The sequence below is a fragment of the Procambarus clarkii genome, chromosome 25, assembly GCF_040958095.1.
Source record: "Procambarus clarkii isolate CNS0578487 chromosome 25, FALCON_Pclarkii_2.0, whole genome shotgun sequence".
Taxonomy (NCBI): Eukaryota; Metazoa; Arthropoda; class Malacostraca; order Decapoda; family Cambaridae; genus Procambarus; species Procambarus clarkii.
In genome coordinates, this window is record NC_091174.1 from 6720201 (window position 1) to 6737434 (window position 17234).

A 17234-nucleotide genomic window follows, 5' to 3' on the forward strand; every position below is an offset into this window, starting at 1 on the left:
TGACAAATGTTCTCCATTTACCTTTATTTCCTGGAATTTCTTGTGTACCGTTTGCACTCGAGCCCCACTTCTTTGTGTACTCACTCGTCGTGTTTGTTCATTGTTTGGGGTCTCGTTACCTCCTCATACAGTACTTTCAAACTAACTCACTCAAATACACTTTCTTATACTTTTATCATCATGATAAATTCCTCCGTCTTGTGATTTTTTTTTTTCATTAAATTTAAATACAAATTCCACTGGGGAAACTTCAGTTGTATTTCTTTGATGATTGATATACAGGTATTCATAATGATGAATTCAATAAATGTTCCTGCATAAAGTTTACAAATTTTATTTTTCAGATGGTGTTTGGAAACTGTGGGGTCTTACAGGAGATATCTGCAGACAAAGGCTATGTTGAAATGACTGGCATAGATGCTGAAACATCTCAAGATATTGCTGAGGTAGGTATCGCATCCATCATTTAGGGATTCTTTCCAAGCCAATGCATGTCAAAACTACAGTATATACAAGAGCAACATGTATCATTCATTTATACTGTAACCACTGTTTATATTTCTGAAATGGCAGCTCTTCATAGGCTTGTGAACAAATAATTCACAGCATGATACAGATAAATTTTATTTCAGTTGTCAGAATTCAGATGTACTGGAATCTGCATACAGTAGTAACTTTGTTGAACATGTTTTAGCTCAAAGCTCATTTTGAATGTATCTTAGATCAAAATTGCTTATACTGTAGGTTATTGATTGGAAGAGAACAGGAAATTATTTTGTTAAATTGATCAGTGTTGAATAAGGTGGGATTTGTAGTGGAAAAGGATGTTTAGATCGGCAATTTGTATTCAAACAGCGTATAGAGAAGACAAGTGAGAAGGATTATGAGGTGTTCATTGTAGATATGGATTTTGAAAAAGTTTATGACAAAATGAATAAAGAAGGAATTTGTAGAGTGATTAGTATATATGGAACTGGCAGAGTGGTGGTAAATGCTGTGAATACGTTGTATGTAGATAGCAGTGCACATGTAAACATTAATGATGCTGCAGCTGCTGTGATTGATTGATTGATGAAGATTAAGCCACCCAAAAGGTGGCACGGGCATGAATAGCCCGTAAGTGGTGGCCCTTTTGAGCCATCACCAGTATCAGATAGATGATACTGGAGATCTGTGGAGGTGCAACTGCTCCCTGCGTGACAAGAGATGTCTCCCATGAGCTGCTGTGGATGTCTGCTGGGGTGTGGTAATGTTTATCTGTGATGCTACATGTATATTGCATGGTATACAACATAATAAATGTTTGAATTGTATTTTTAATATTTTATTATGTACTGTAACATGAAAGTGCTTAACAAAGGGGGCTGTAAATATAATTTTAAGTATATTGAAACAAGATTGAACTCTAAGAAGTGGATATAAAATGGAGAAGCTTAGTTTAAGAAATGACCTGGGTAATTATTGGTTTGGAAATTGGGTTGTTGAATTATGAAACAAATTACTGGGCAACATGAAAGATGCAAGACTGCAGAATGTTAAAAGATGTGGATCTCTGGAATGTTAACAAATGTGAGATTGCTGGAATGTTTCAGGTGTAGGCTAGACATGCAGTACATATATATGAATGAATTTGGGTGGATCTATATTATATGCATATAATTATATAGGATCTGCCTTGTATGGGAAAATTAAAATGGTAAATTAAATGATGATAATATATGTACATCCTGTATATTTAATCAGCAACTCATCAGAAAATAATTAAGAAAAAAGATATCTCTGATTATTTTGTAACTGCAGTTGCTATTTTTTTTTTTTTATAAAAAAATAAGTTCACATGGGACTTTTACTTTGATATACTGAGTAAGAGATATTGTCTCCTACCTTACTTCATAAATACTGTATCTAAAGTTTACTTTCATTACAGTTATGAAAAAGAAAATAGCTTACATGTGTTTAAAGTGATGACAAATATTATTTGATGTTAGGAGTTCTAATATTTCCTTATTTTTGTGTATTTTTTTTTTAGGCCATTGGAGGTCGAGGTGGGCGTTATCTTGAAGCTCAGGTGCAGGGCAGCAAAGTTCAAGCTGAGGAGGGCACCTTAGTTATCTTAGCAGCAGGAGACAGAACACTCTTTGATGACTGCCAGAGCTGTTTTCAAGCTATGGGCAAGAATTCCTTTTATTTAGGTAAGTTGTATTCTGCCTTTGATCTTGTGATGATTTCGGGGCTCACCGTCCCTGCGGCTCGGTCCTTGACCAGGCCTCCTCGTTGCTGTACCCACAGTACAATGTTTCAACAACTCTGGAAAGGATGGGCCAGGGAGAAATGTAATGATATACAATTTTAAAAAAAAATATTCCCGTCATTATACACGTACTGTCTAATGTTGCTTATTTTATTCTACAGCAAACTTCCCTTTGCTTCGTAGCAATATGTTCTGTGAGAATCTGTGCTAAACGGTGAAAAATATTATTTTGTTAGATATCTTGGTGAAAAAAACAGAATTCATACCACGACAAAGCCTTTTATTAAAGGAAAATGGTGGAGGTAGTCAGAGACAAGTCCAACTCCCAATTACATTAATAATTTCTTAGACTTTTGTAAAGGTAAATTTTTGTTATTTTCACCTATCATAGCATATTCCAATCTGAATTGTCTGAGATTGTGAAACATTAAATATTAATTCTATATTGCATTATTATGATTGACTTAAATCCAATAAATGTTTTGGATATTTTCTGTTATTTATATACAACTGTAAGGGGCCTGACAACTGAGTGGACAGTGCCTCGGATTCGTAGTCCTGAGGTTCCGGGTTCGATTCCTGGTGGAGGCAGAAACAAATGGGCAGTCTCTCTCTTTTCCTGATGCCCCTGTAACCTAGCAGTAAATAGATACCTGGGAGTTAGACAGCTGCTACGGGCTGCTTCCTGGGGGAGTGTAACAAAAAGGAGGCCTGGTCGAGGACTGGGCCGTGGGGACGCTAAGCCTTGAAATCATCTGAAGATAACCTCAAGATAACCATGAATTGGTTATGCAGTACAAGAGTACAATATTACTTGAGGCAAAATATATGTGATGAATTATATAATCCCTAAGTTTGTTTATAATTAAATTACCGACTCCAAATGCCTCAGATATTTTATATATTTTTATTTTAATAAATTTTCTTGACATATGTGCCTTCTATAATAATGAGAGTTTGTCCTCTATATGTCTTTATATACTGCTGCTTCAGATAGTTTCTTTGCTCCTTGCCAATTGTCATTTGAACTTATTTATACCTTCTACAATAGGTGAAGTTGGAAATGCAAGCAAGATGAACCTCGTGCTGCAGGTAATGGCCGGAGTAACGTTAGCGGGGCTAGCAGAGGGAATGGCTTTAGCGGATCGGGCAGGTTTGCAGCAGAAAGATGTTATGGAAATCATGGAACTTACCTCACTGGCTTGTCCACTCATGATTGAGAAGGGCAAAGGTAATTTTGTTCACTGTTTTGTTCCTATTGTCTCTTAAAATGGTAATTGTTTTGTGTTGTGGTAAATATATCATACTCTTAACTGTTTTAGCTTGTAGAACTTTATTATTGTCGTGTGATTTTTAAACAGTGGTCTTTAAAATAATATTTTGTATAAAATAAATGAATCTTCTACTTTAACATTTTTAGATATGGTTAATACCAGATTTTCTATAAATTCTGATAACTATTATTTAAATTAAATATTTTAATATTATCCTTCATGATCATTGCATTGGTTTCCACATTCTTTGAGTGGTGGGGCATTTGTCTAGAGTTGTCAGACAATTTGGTGTGTTTGTTTATTTCTTCTTAACACTTTTGCATTCCGGTGATGCTAAAATATTTATTCCGATTGATATTTACCAAACATTTATATAGTCATCACTATGAGTTGGTCAATGTACCCCATCTGTCTACTGGGGTCCCGGTTATTCTCAGTCCTCATGATCTTTAGTTATTTTTATTATGTATTATGTTATTCATAGTAATTCCATATGGGTACTTGTGAAAATACGTCAGTGAGGAAAGTAAAGACAATGCCCCTAATCCATTGATGGTTTATTTTTTGGTGCACTCTCATTAGTGCTATGTAGATACAATAGTGCAGAAGAAACACTATATACAATGTTAATTTTAAAGATTTTATTATTGTGCTCAGAGTTTGAAGATCATCTTTTTCACAGCAATTATTGAAGGAGGATTTCCGACGCACCTGCCACTCCAGCACATGCAGAAAGATCTGCGCTTAGGAATGCTCATGGGAGACATGCTGGAACTTCCACTTCCTCTTACAGCTGCTACAAATGAGGTTTTCAAACACGCAAAACGACTTGGATATGGGGAGCATGACGTTTCCAGTGTTTACATACGCACTCGATTCTAACAGAAACTGTAAGGATGATTTTGAATCTTTGTGGAAAGAAGAGTAAACCAAAAAGCATCTGTAAAACTGTGCACTAATCACTGTAATACAATTTTGCTTTACAGTACTTAGTAATTGGTGTAAATGTTCTCCATTACAGAACTTAAAATTTAATAATATACATTTATGCACTGAAAAAGAGCGTAAATGGTTAATTATATTATATATTTTTATATAATATTTATATATTATATATTATATAATTATATATATGATTAATATATTTGTCTCAAAGAAAATACTCCAGAGATTTTGACAGTGCGGATTTTGAGATGCTTTTTCTTACTATACGACTGACAAATACAATGTGCCGAGTGATGTTTTGCCAAGTACATACAGTCATTGGTGTCTAAAGTGACTGCCCAATGGACAGGTCAGTATATTGTGAGTTAACAGTGGAGGAAGAATTTAGGGGGTTTGTATAGTACCAGCTGTTGAAATTGATTTTAGGTTTCTTAGGCTTACCTTTGATGTCGGCCGAACTATCGACGAGTTTGCACATTCGGTGAGTCAGTCCTTACTCCTTCAGTCTATCTCTTTAGTCATTAAGTGTGAATGGTTTATTGGATGGATAGATATAATTCTCAGGTCATCACTAATTTGTCGATACACAGTATGCTAAGTAAAGAGAGACATGCAGATGTTAAGGCAATAAGTGAGACTTGATTTTATTATATTAAATAGAAAAGTATTTTCGCAATATTTGTGTTTTGTTATGTAAGTTTTACGTAAATCATTAAGGATGAAGTAGTTGAAAGAATGAAAAGTTTTTAAGCAGTGGGGATCTTGAAAATGTCATTGTGGCAGTTATTGTTCACTCATTAGTCATTATGGATGTTAAAATGCAAATGTTTTATTTTAAACATTAAGTTACATTGTATAAAAAATTAAATTGAGTGAATTTCCAAGTATTATGCAGTCCACATATGATTCCAGCTTCCACCCTCGAAGACATCATTCTTAAATAACTCGCTCTACTAATACACCCCCCACACAGTACAAAATTACCTGCACTCACTGTGTTCTGTACTAGTAGACTGTAATACTTGTATATAATTTCAGAAATTATAAGGACCAAGAGACATACTGTATTCAGATGTTTATATACTGTATAAAATTATTTCATAAAGGATGTTTAATTAATCATTATTATATTTGTTGTTGCTAAATTAGAGTATTACAAACAAAATTGAGTTGCCTTGCAATAAATATGATCATCCATAACATGAATTAGTTTCGTAATTGGTAATCTACCCCCCCTACTGGCGCCCTTGTCTATACAAAGAAAATTGACATTGAATTACTGGTAGTATGAGATCCTGGAGCGTTTCCCCAAGAGGGTACTTTGTTGTTATTGTGTCTTGGTAAACCAGATGTTTCTGAGTTGGCCATGTTGTGCATTTGAGGGGAAAAGTTAAAATTTATCATTTTTAACATTAATTTAATCTATAATTTTGTCTTACTAAAACTGTGTAAGACTGAAATAAAATAATTTGCTAATGAGTAACTGTATTTTGTACTTTGATATTTACCTTTAGGTTCATTTTATTATATTTGTATTCCTTGGGTCTGTCACATAGTAAGAGAGTAAACTGTTCACACCATCCGTACACTCCCAGTTTTCTGGGGGAATAATGTTCCTTGAGACTTCATTCAAAACTAAACCTTAGCATTTTGTTAAGAATCACTAAGGAAAAATAGATGCATTTCTTGAGTCAGAATTTGATTATATGATAAAATAATAACCATTTCTAATGTTTCACTGTAAAAAATTTCAGGTTTCAATAGCTTTATTACAATAGCATTTAAATTGCAAGAATTTTTTGTTATGCTTTTAAAGGTGTTTAAAGGGCAAAAGTAAGAAAAGATTTTGCTGGAACTAACAACGCGCTTCTAAGCATTTAACCGAATTAACTGATAAGGCAAATTAAAATAGAAAAAAAATATTTTGCATAGAACCCATCTTAATTAAATCCACCACGTACAACTGAGTTTATTGTATAATTTTATGTGAAGGGAAGATGCCACGATTGAGATGTTTATTTAACAAATTTAAGTTAAGGGAGATTTTATAGCTCTTAGAGTAGGTAGGGAAATACTTTTCAACTATCTTTTTTATTTGCTCTATAGTAACCATAAGAGCTTCGTAATTCAGATTTTAGTAACGTGAATCTCTGAATATTCAGAATAAATTCACATTAGTTTTTTATTTTGCTTTTTTTTTAACCTTTTAACTGAAATAGAAGTTCAAGTTAGTGAGGTTTCTGCAGAACGAAAAACCTAAATAAGTTTGAATTTCTCAATATGTTAGATGTTTCCCGGTAAAACATTCAGCTAACTCGAATGTCTGGCCAACTCGAATAGGGGTGGGAGCCTGATAATTTACAGAGTGTAGACAGTACATGATTATTAACAAAATTTAGTAAAGATAAAAATTTGGTTTCAATCATGTTTTTCGACAAGGTTTGCATCCCCCTACATTTGTTTGCACGTGTGCACGCATGCAAATAAGCAAATTGTATTAAGAAAACTGGGCACTGCAAGTATAGTTTTTTTTTTCTTGTATCTAGAAATAGGTAATAATACACTTCCCCTTAAGGGAAACACGAGCCCAAAAATATGCAATAAATGAAAACTAGTTCGATTTCAATCAAACTTTTTTGACGAGTTGTATATGAAAAGGGTTTCATCTGGTCCAAGTGTCAGTACTGTAGCATAAATAGGAAGGGAGAACAAAAAATATTGAATGTGTAAAAAAAATTTGAAAATGGTCAAAAATTAACATCAAACACATGTGTCAACTGAAATCATGTCTATGACTCAGCTATCACAATAGCATATAATAAAAATATTTAATAATTAGTTTTATCCAAAAAAATTTAGTTAAATTATTTTTTTTTCTTATTTGTTTATCGGACGATTTGCATGAAACTTGTACACCTGACTGCACGTAAGCCTATCTGTAAGGGTGCCAATTTTGGAGGAAATTGGTTGATGTCAACCTCAGCCACAGATGGCAGAACCTTAGACTTTATTTTTTACTTATTTATTTTCAAGTAACATAAACGTTCCTATAATTGTTTCATTTTTTATTCAATTTACTTGAAACTTACACCTTATGTGTAGAGTTTGTTTCTACAAATCTGTTTCGACTTTTTTTTCCTAAGTTCATTTATTGATTTTATAATAGTAATAAACCATGATATATTTGCATAATTTTTTTATGGATCTTTGACTATTTGTATTAGTAAAACTAAACATATTTTGGAAAATCCTCTGAAACAGAGACTTTTATTATATGCTAATATGATAGAAGAGTGTCATAGAAATGATTTCATTTGAAACTTGTGGTTGTAATTTCGATTTGAAAATGTGTAAAATTCGTTGAAAAAAAAATCTCCCTTTCTATTTAGGCTGCAATACTGAAACTTGGAACAATTGCAGCCCTTTTCATATACAACCAGTCAAAAAAGATTTGTTGACATTGAACAACTTTTAAAAAACTAGCTCATGGCCCCTTAAACATGTTTTTACACCTCTTCAATCAACTTCCCCCCCCCCTCTCACCTTTCTCTAAACTCTTCCCCCCTAATCATAATCTCCTTTCGTCCTTTCTCCTTATCTTCTCTTATCTCATCCCCCCACCTCTCCTCCCCCCTTATTTCTTACATCTCCCTCATCTCCTGGAGATAATCATAGTGCACAATAACACTCATGAAATTGATTTAATTAAGTTTTCCCAAGAGGGATACATAATTTCTTTTCACCATTTACATTGACACATAAAAGGTTTCTTATTAAAATTGGGCGACTTAGCCCCCTTGGTCATTTTTTATAACTAATTTAAATCATCGTGTAGGAGTGGAGTGTGATAACGAATGACACTGCAAAAGGATTACCCAGTGCACCAAAATTTATTCCCACATGTGCCCTGATTGGCAGTAATTTTTTTTCGTGAATTGTTACCCCCCTTGGAACTTGTGCTAAAACCATTTTGTTTTCTCTTTAGTGCAAAATCTTTAAAATGGTTTGAGGGAATCGCTTCGTAATTGGAGCTGACACCTCTGGTTGTAATGTGTACAAATTTTCTCATATTTTTAATCCTATGACGGCTATTTTTACAGAATTTTAAATAATTAGTTTATTTTCAAATTCCTGAAGTTTCGTCTCTTATTTTAGTACGTATCAATTTTGTTTTAATTGTTCATTATTTTAAGTCTCATTATTAGTACTGTTATAAGGTATTCCTTTTTTTGCTTATAGTTTTCAAATTAATTCGTTTCTCATGTTATATTTGAGAATGTTTGCATGTTTTCGTTTCTCATGTTATATTTGAGAATGTTTGCATGTTGCCTTGAAGCTTTCATCACCTACATACAGTATGTTTGAAAAAGGAGAGTTACACTCATATCCTTCATGTTGATGATTAGAATCATTTTAAATAATTATTAGGTGGGGGGAAACCTTGAACATCATCTTGACATTGAATACTCAGTCAATAAAGTTGTATACAAATCTCCTTGCCATTATACTGTTAACTTCCGGATAGCTCCAAAACTTGGACATTTTGGCAAGATCTTTAACAATTTCTAAATAACAAGACCAAGTTTTCCTGTTGGTAAGCAGGTACTGTTAAGCTATGTGGTTATAAGAGAGCTTCGGGGTCCAGGGACTATTCCATTTGTCAACGAGAACTTGGCCTTAGTGGCCAGATATTTATGTCAAAAACAAAAGTAACTGTGCCTGACGTAAGCAAATTAGGAATGTCAAATAGTAATACTATCCAATGTATGCAAAACAAATTTCATAGCTCCGTCTCTCTTTGCAGTGGGAGGGGGTGAGATATCTTATACATATTGTGTTGTGCTGCTTGAATGGTTATCTTTGCCTAATCTATTAAATAATATTTAATTCAGCTGTATAAATGTGTGTGTTTGAATGGGAAAATTTTCCTATGAATGAACAATGGCTAAATATGACATTCTTTTGGTGTTTCACACACACTCGTCATGACAACGGATCAGATGCACTCCTAAACTCACATGCCAATACTTTTAATATGGCCTACTGTATATATCCCATACAAGTGTACCTGCATTTTTGATTCGGTGCATATCTGATTATTAATGAGGAAGCACTGGGCGATGCCTGACAATTTATATCGTGATTTGACGTTTATTCACACGACTATTTACCTATTAAAATACCTAATAATGCCGTATAAATTCATTATTCAATAGATAAGAAAACATACAATCATCTAGGCCAGTGACTCCCAAACCTTTGTTGTTCTGCCCCCGCCCCCCCATCCCTTGGGTCATTTAACTCGTCTAGTGCCCACTACTCCATTTTGTACCTCAAATGATGTTTTTATGATCTATTTTTAAACCAGAAGGTAGAATAATCAATTCTGATCATCCAGAAACCAATCTTAGAGCATATACATTTTCTACCGGGATTCGAATCTGGAACCTCAAGCTTAACAGCCAGATAGTTTAACCAATGTTGATAAATTAACAGTGATTAAATATGCAACCCATTTTATGGAAGACACTAATAAAACAAAAAAAATTCTGACTGTTGCATTAGTATATTTGCAAGTTTATTAAAAATTTGATACACCAGATTCACAGTCTAAAAATAATTTAAACATTACAAATTAAGGGAATTAAAGCCCCAGTTGTAAATGGAATTCAATCCAAAATCTTAAAAGGAACTAACCAAGGAATTCTTAGTCAGGAAATCTCTGGACCAAGGGGAAGTCCCTTTAGATTAGAAATATGCAAATTTCACCCCTATCTTCAAGAAAGAGAGAGGCAGAAAGCTCAGCAGAAAACTATTGATCAATTAGCCAAACATCATATCTGCAAGCTCACGAAGAGAATCCTATGGTGGGGGTTAATCATTCACCATCTCTCGGTGCACAATCTAGTAAAATCGGCACTACATAATTTTGTTAAAAATAAATCTTGCCTTACTGTCCTGCTCACTTTTTTTTATTGGAAACGGCCACCTTGCTCCCGGATAATATCTCTGTCACCAGGAATCTCCTGCTCTCTGTCCACCCACCTCTTGGCAACTGTGTGTTTTTATATTAAACTGGTACACAGCAATGTGCTGCTGCTTTATTCTATACAAGAGATTACAGAGTTGATAACAGTCTCTCCGTCTTTGTCATAAGTTCCAAGTCTCCCTCCCTCTCGACCCGTGTATAATCTATTCAGAACTGAGAACCCGCAGTGGGACCCTTCATTGTAAACAGTAGACAAAGAGTGAATTAGCAGACAACTACACAATTAGCTTAACCTCATACATCTGCAAGCTGGAGAGAATCATTTACAATTATGTAAAAGCATAAGAACATGGGCTTGTAAATACAAATGTTTTAGAGAGTGGGAGCAGCAGCTGCCACCACTCATGCCTCCTGGTGCCCCCTTTCTCCACAGTGCTCCGAGTGCCCTCTATGGGGGTTACCTTGAGGTATTTCCGGGGCTTAGCGTCCCCGCGGCCCGGTTTCAACCAGGCCTCCAGGTTGGTGCCACCCACTTTGGGAATCTGATTTAGGCTATACATATTGAACTGCAAGATACAATATATGGTGGTATGTGACAACACACACACATTGGCTGTTATTACAATTTGAATCATTTAAATACTGTACTATTGTTTTCAATGTTTAATCATGTAGTTATTTACCCCAGTCAATTGCACATTTGCCATACTACACATTTTAAGGCAAGCAAAAATTGTCATTGATGGTATGTAACCATCTGCAAAGACACCTCTCAAATTGAACACATACACAGCTACAAACATATGGGTGTGTTAAGTACAGTACTGTACATATAAAATATAGCATGTTGACCAGACCACACACTAGAAGGTGAAGGGACGACGACATTTCGGTCCGTCCTGGACCATTCTCAAGTCGATTGTGAATGGTCCGGGACGGACCGAAACGTCGTCATCCCTTCACCTTCTAGTGTGTGGTCTGGTCAACATACTTTAGCCACGTTATTGTGACTCATCGTCTGCATAAAATATAGCATTCTGGAATTCTGTTTCAAACAGAAACCAATTCTTTGGAATGCCAAATACAATGAAATCATTAACTCCCTGTAGTTGACTGAATTTGCTAGAAAATAAGAAATTTTTATGGAAAGTGTGTGTTCACAAACTGGAATTCATCCAAAATAAAACTTGAGCATCTACTCGTTCACACTACTGTTCACAAAATATTCCAGATGCTTAAGGATATCTTTTTCAGTTGCCTACATGCAATATAAACCATTATCAAGTACTGCTTTCACCTCACTTGTTGTCATTTACTTTCAATCTCCTCTCTCTCTCTCCCCCTCCCAATCCAGTCGTCACAATCTTTAACTTGGTTGTTGTATCAGTAATACAAATTGCAATACTGTAAAATTTTCAGCTATGTAAATCTTCTGGTTGTTTTAACTTTTAAGGTGCAGTTATCATCATTTGTGGATTTTTGTTACTATTGTCTGGTTTATATACCCCATGATGTTAATAAGGGTATAGAACACCTATGAAGATGTAATGGAGTTAACCAAGATCCATGAAAAATATTATGCTATCTGATTTAATTGTTGACTATGGTACGAGGCCATACTTTAAATGTACTAGTGGTCTGTGATTATTGTCAAATCACAATTTGTTTTTTCTCGCCGGTGTTTGAATCAATTTCTGGATAATGTTCCTAGACAAACTATCAGCACAGTTAGGCCTATATACAGTATCCAGTCACTTTGTCATATGTGGTTATAGTTATTGAACACAAAAGATATGTAATGTTAACATAAAAATTGTCTAACTTTTATCATTCAAGTTCTCTACAACTCTGCAAATTGCTTATATAGTACTGAATCACTGACCCCTCCACCCAGCTACTGTACATCTTGCATAACCAAAAAAGCAGCTTTCTTTGTGTGTTTTTGGCCCCTTTGATAATAGCTGCTCTTTAAGGGTTTTAAGAATTAAATTTATATTTTTATAGATTATAATTATAGTGCATATTTTTATGAAAGCCATTTTTAATAGTACAGTATTGTTTGTATCCATAGTCAGTCTAGCATAGGAGATTAGGGATATTTTTCTCATTCACCCTCATGCAATGTAGTCTAGTTTTCTTTAATTACCCCCTGCATGTATGTAATTGTAAATACCCTCCTAGTCCTACTGGGGTCTTTTAACTCTTAGTTGATGCATTTGTTTCAGGCACTGTAACCAACACGAGTCCCCTCTAACCTGTAGCTCCGTTTACTGGCGTCTTAACCAGTTTGGGTGTAGTCGTCAGGGACCAAATGTGCACGTTGTATCGCGTGGATATTTTATCTTTCAAACTGTGTTGCATGGGGTGGTATGCTAATGCAGTACAAGAGATAGTCACCATCTTGTCACATCATTACTTTTAAAAGTGGGACACTCATGCACTGCTCAGCTGGATATAGATAGAGTGAGTTTAAAGCCCTCTGCATGGCTTTAAGGGTGTTTTCAGTTACATGCAAGTACTTTAACAGCTTGGTAAATTTCATTACATGTCCACTGATATCGGTAATTTAATCTAGAATATCATTCTTAGGTATTAATTTTTACCTCTACAAATTCTTGTATAATATAGGTGCTTAATTAGGCCATATATAGTTTTTTTTTTAATATTGAGTGACTAAATTGATTTAGATATATTTTTGACTTATTTATGTGCTTCAGTTAATGTTTCCTTATTTTATCCTTCATTACAAAAATTTATTTAATTTTGGTTGTTTAGCACAAGATTCTAATAACAGTTTCTTCAGATATATATATAAATATTGTATGAAAGTAAAGGCAAAACTAAATTGCCCAGAAATGAATGATTGCCATAACCCGAGGTTTAATGAGTGAGCAATATCTGTCGGAGGAGGAATAGAACAGTTCATTCTGTACTCTTCTTCCTTCTTAGTGAATTAGATTATATATGTTGCACCATTGATACAATCTCTGAATATAACTCGGGTTTCAGCAACTCTGGCCCGATATTTGGGATTTGTTGTCAGAGCTCTTTGTTCCATGTTTTGTTGCAAGGGAGATAACAGTATTCCTAATTATAGTTTTTCTTTCCTCTCCCAATAGGAGAGCAGTGGCCTTTTAAATATCTAGACATGGAAAAAATAAAAAAAAGACACGATGCAGTTGTGACCAGACAGATTAGAGAATTCATTAATATGAATAGCAACAATTCTTGTAGAGGAGCTTATTGTCCAATGATAAATGTTTCTTAGCTTAGTTGTAATGGATAATTTTGTCATTAAGGAAGATTATGTCCATTTCTAATTTTTATTTTTTATGCAACATTACTTCATATTTGTTGGGGGTTTAAGGTCAAATGTTAGACAACTGAAAACATTGTAATCGTATGGGGTAGTTTTCCATCGCCAAAAAATGTTTGTACTGTATTTGGTTTTCTTCTTGATACCTGTTGGTGTTATCTGCATATACAGTATATGTGGCAAAGTAATTTGAAGTCAGTAGGTGGATAAAATTATTTCAGATATTTTTGACTGTTCTTACAATATACCTGCCAGGAATAGGTACAGTATCGTACTGTATATAGAATCCTACTTTTTGACAATTTGGTGGCCAAACACGTTCTTTAAATTAGACATTTAATAGACATTTGAGAAGAATGGATGATAAAGGTTTTCGGTGTAAACCAGGGACTTGCATCATGCATTTTAACTCTTCAGAAATGTTAAGATATTTAAAATAAATTCAACTGTGTGATCACCAGTTGGTGTTGCTATATTGAATTATGAATATGATCTGTTGTATATTCTATTACTGCATGGAAATTAAGTAAATGCAAAGCATTTGACATTTTATTCTATTCTATAATTGTGAACACACATTTTGGAATTTACACTGTCAAAAAACAAAGTACTGTATGGATGATTTCAGATCGGCTTTTGTAATTTGACAAAAAACATTATTTAGTCACCTGTATTCCGATAATCTGTTGGTCATTTAATTCAGGAAAATAGAGAAGCTCAACATGTAAAATCTGCTTAAATTTAAATATTCTTTGAAAATGCATTTATGTATCTGCAGAGTTTTAATAAAACGAATTTAAGTATTGTACAGTACTCAGTTGTTCAAATTGTCTAAAGTGTAGAAAGCCTTAAAAGTATCTAAAGGAAGGAATGTATATTGCTCTATACTTGATACATTGGACTTGGGAAATTGTCTCGTTTCCCCATTTTTTTTTTCCTTCTTTCATTACACTATGTTTGCTTATGTTAGTTTCATATTACAGATACTACAGTATTTGTATTATTACAGATACTACACATATTTACTTTTATCTACTGTACATGTTTCAAAGGCCAAAAGAGGCATCTTAAACATAAGTACTTAAGATGCCGATATGTTCTACATCTGTTACCGGCCAATACAAAAAATGGAAAAAGCATGAAGCAATTTAGGAAATAGTCAAGTGGAAAAATGCAACAAAATGCAAAAATTGATTGCAAAGTTTAAGTGTAATGCAATACAAGTAAATATAGAATGATTTTTTTTTTTTTTTTAATCATTGTCCTTTTGTTCTATATATCCATAGATGATGAAGCTAACCAATTCAACTGTTACCCTGTAAAACTATACTCAGCAGTTTTGGAAATTACAATAAACAAATTATTTCATATTGAACACAGTATTTATTAGTTTGTTTCCAAAGACTTCACTAACCAGAATAATTATTTATTTTCATTCATAGGAAATACACAGTATTACATTTGTTCATTTTTTCCTTATAGAATACCTGATTATCAATGTATCATACATGTATGGAGTTGATCATAGTTCATCCATAAGCATATACATATATATATATACATTATATATATGTATATATGTATATATATATATACATATATACATATATATACATACATATATATATGTATATACATATATATGTATGTATATATATGTATATATATGTATATACATACATATATATACATACACATATATATATACACATACATATACATATATACATATACATACATACATACATACATATACACATACATACATTATAATGGGCAAATAAAAATCAGAAAAACTATGTGATTTAGTTATGCCTAAGTAACCACACGGAAATTTAAATGGCCGAGGACTCGTGCATTAACATTTTCAAGGGGGGTATTTTAAAATGTTAAAAAAAATGCAAGTGCATTCATGTATTGTCATTTTCCTTGTGGCTGCTTATATATATATATATATACAGGTATATAATAACTTGCACATGTATTCATGTTATAAAGCTAAAATTGATGTACAAAGACAAGAATCGTAGCGAGTACAAGAAGAATACCAAATACAATACCACTAAAGTGGAAAGTGTTGTTTCATTTAAGCTTAAAGTATTACCCCAAGCTATGAATCTTTTTTTTCCATGTTTTGTCAGCAACTTTACCTATGAATCAAATCATTCACAAGTCAGTAATATTCTGTAAATACATACATGTCTTTTGTATTTATGTTTTTGCATGCAGAACCTTGTGTTCATACAGCCTATTCAGGGGGTAGGCATTGTGTGTTGACTAGTATGTTTCCTTAGTAGAATTATGCAAATGTTAGTCTTTATTTTATACATTGGTATATATATATATATGACAGTCATTCCAGCTAGGTTTGTTTGATTACTTTGCCTTCTTTGGAAAATGTAAACTTTATATATTCTTTGCCAGGAAGTTTATCTTAAATGGAACAAGATAATTCCACTAAGAGTTGTGCAGGAATGGAAGCTTACATCTCTTATGATTACAAGCTCTAGATTTTTTTTTTTTTTAACTGCCTAGGTTTTAGAATTTTTGTCTTTTTACACAATGCCTTGGATGTGGCTCCACTGCAACCCAATGATATATTTTCCCATGTATTAGTTTAAATGAAAAGTAACATTAAAAAAAAATATGAGCTCAAATAAAGAAATGTTTTCACTGTTATATTACTGAAACCCTCATGTTATACTGTGAATTAATTTTAACATGATTCTGTCTAAAGGGCAGTATTATAAATGCAAGATGCGTTAAGAGTGTCTCATCCCACGAGGTAGTAAACTGGAAATTTGTGTTGTATTACTACAGTTTGTGAATACAGTTCTTTTAGTAGTTATTTGGGATTTTGTAAACCAGCTAACAATGTTATAGTTGTATGTTAGAAGACAAAGATCATTGGCGACCTGACTTGGTCTGATGAGGACGGAGGCACTGGGGGATGGGCAGCCAAAGAAGTCGTGCTAAGGACAGTAATGGCACCATGCTCTGGATCGAGGGCAACATCAAAGGTAGGAACGAGGGCAACAGGAACTTCCTTTCCCCAGCTGGGGAAGAAGAGGGAGAAGATCCAGGTTTACAAGTCTAAGACGCACAGGTGTATTAGTGTCAAAGTACTCGTAAGACTACCATTTCGGGTAGAAAAATAGAAGCAGAGCAAACAATACAAGGATGGTTGGGAGGAGGATGAATATTGGCCCAGATGCCTTATATGTTGGGGAGGACCTAATTACAGAGGAGGAAGAAGGAACAAAGAGGTGGAGGGGCTCACAGTGGAAATAATAGAAGAGGTGGAGAAATGTCACAAACATGTTAGACGGGAAGACTGGGAAAGAAGGGTGGAAATACCAGCCAGTAATACCAGAGGAACACCCTCTGCCTCAGATTGTGGAGTAGGCGAAAGGGAGCTGGTGAAGGTGTCAGGGTTTAAGACTTTAAACAGTTGTGAAT

At 33.9% G+C, this 17234-nt stretch overlaps 1 protein-coding gene across 2 annotated transcripts in view; it reads left to right on the forward strand.

Annotated features, from left to right (window-relative positions):
* The window catches only part of Ndf (Nucleosome-destabilizing factor), a 54219-nt gene extending 37771 nt beyond the window's left edge, over positions 1-16448 (forward strand). Inside the window, exons 9-13 of one of the 2 annotated variants that reach the window (XM_069331238.1) lie at positions 345-446; positions 2030-2192; positions 3303-3482; positions 4208-4415; positions 12685-16448. In XM_069331238.1, the coding sequence (XP_069187339.1) occupies positions 345-446; positions 2030-2192; positions 3303-3482; positions 4208-4407 (645 nt within the window). In that variant the 3' untranslated portion in view covers positions 4408-4415; positions 12685-16448. Of the gene's footprint in view, positions 1-344; positions 447-2029; positions 2193-3302; positions 3483-4207 lie in introns of both variants that reach the window. The other variant, XM_045739450.2, reaches the window with a different exon arrangement.
* The last annotated feature ends 786 nt before the right edge of the window (positions 16449-17234 follow it).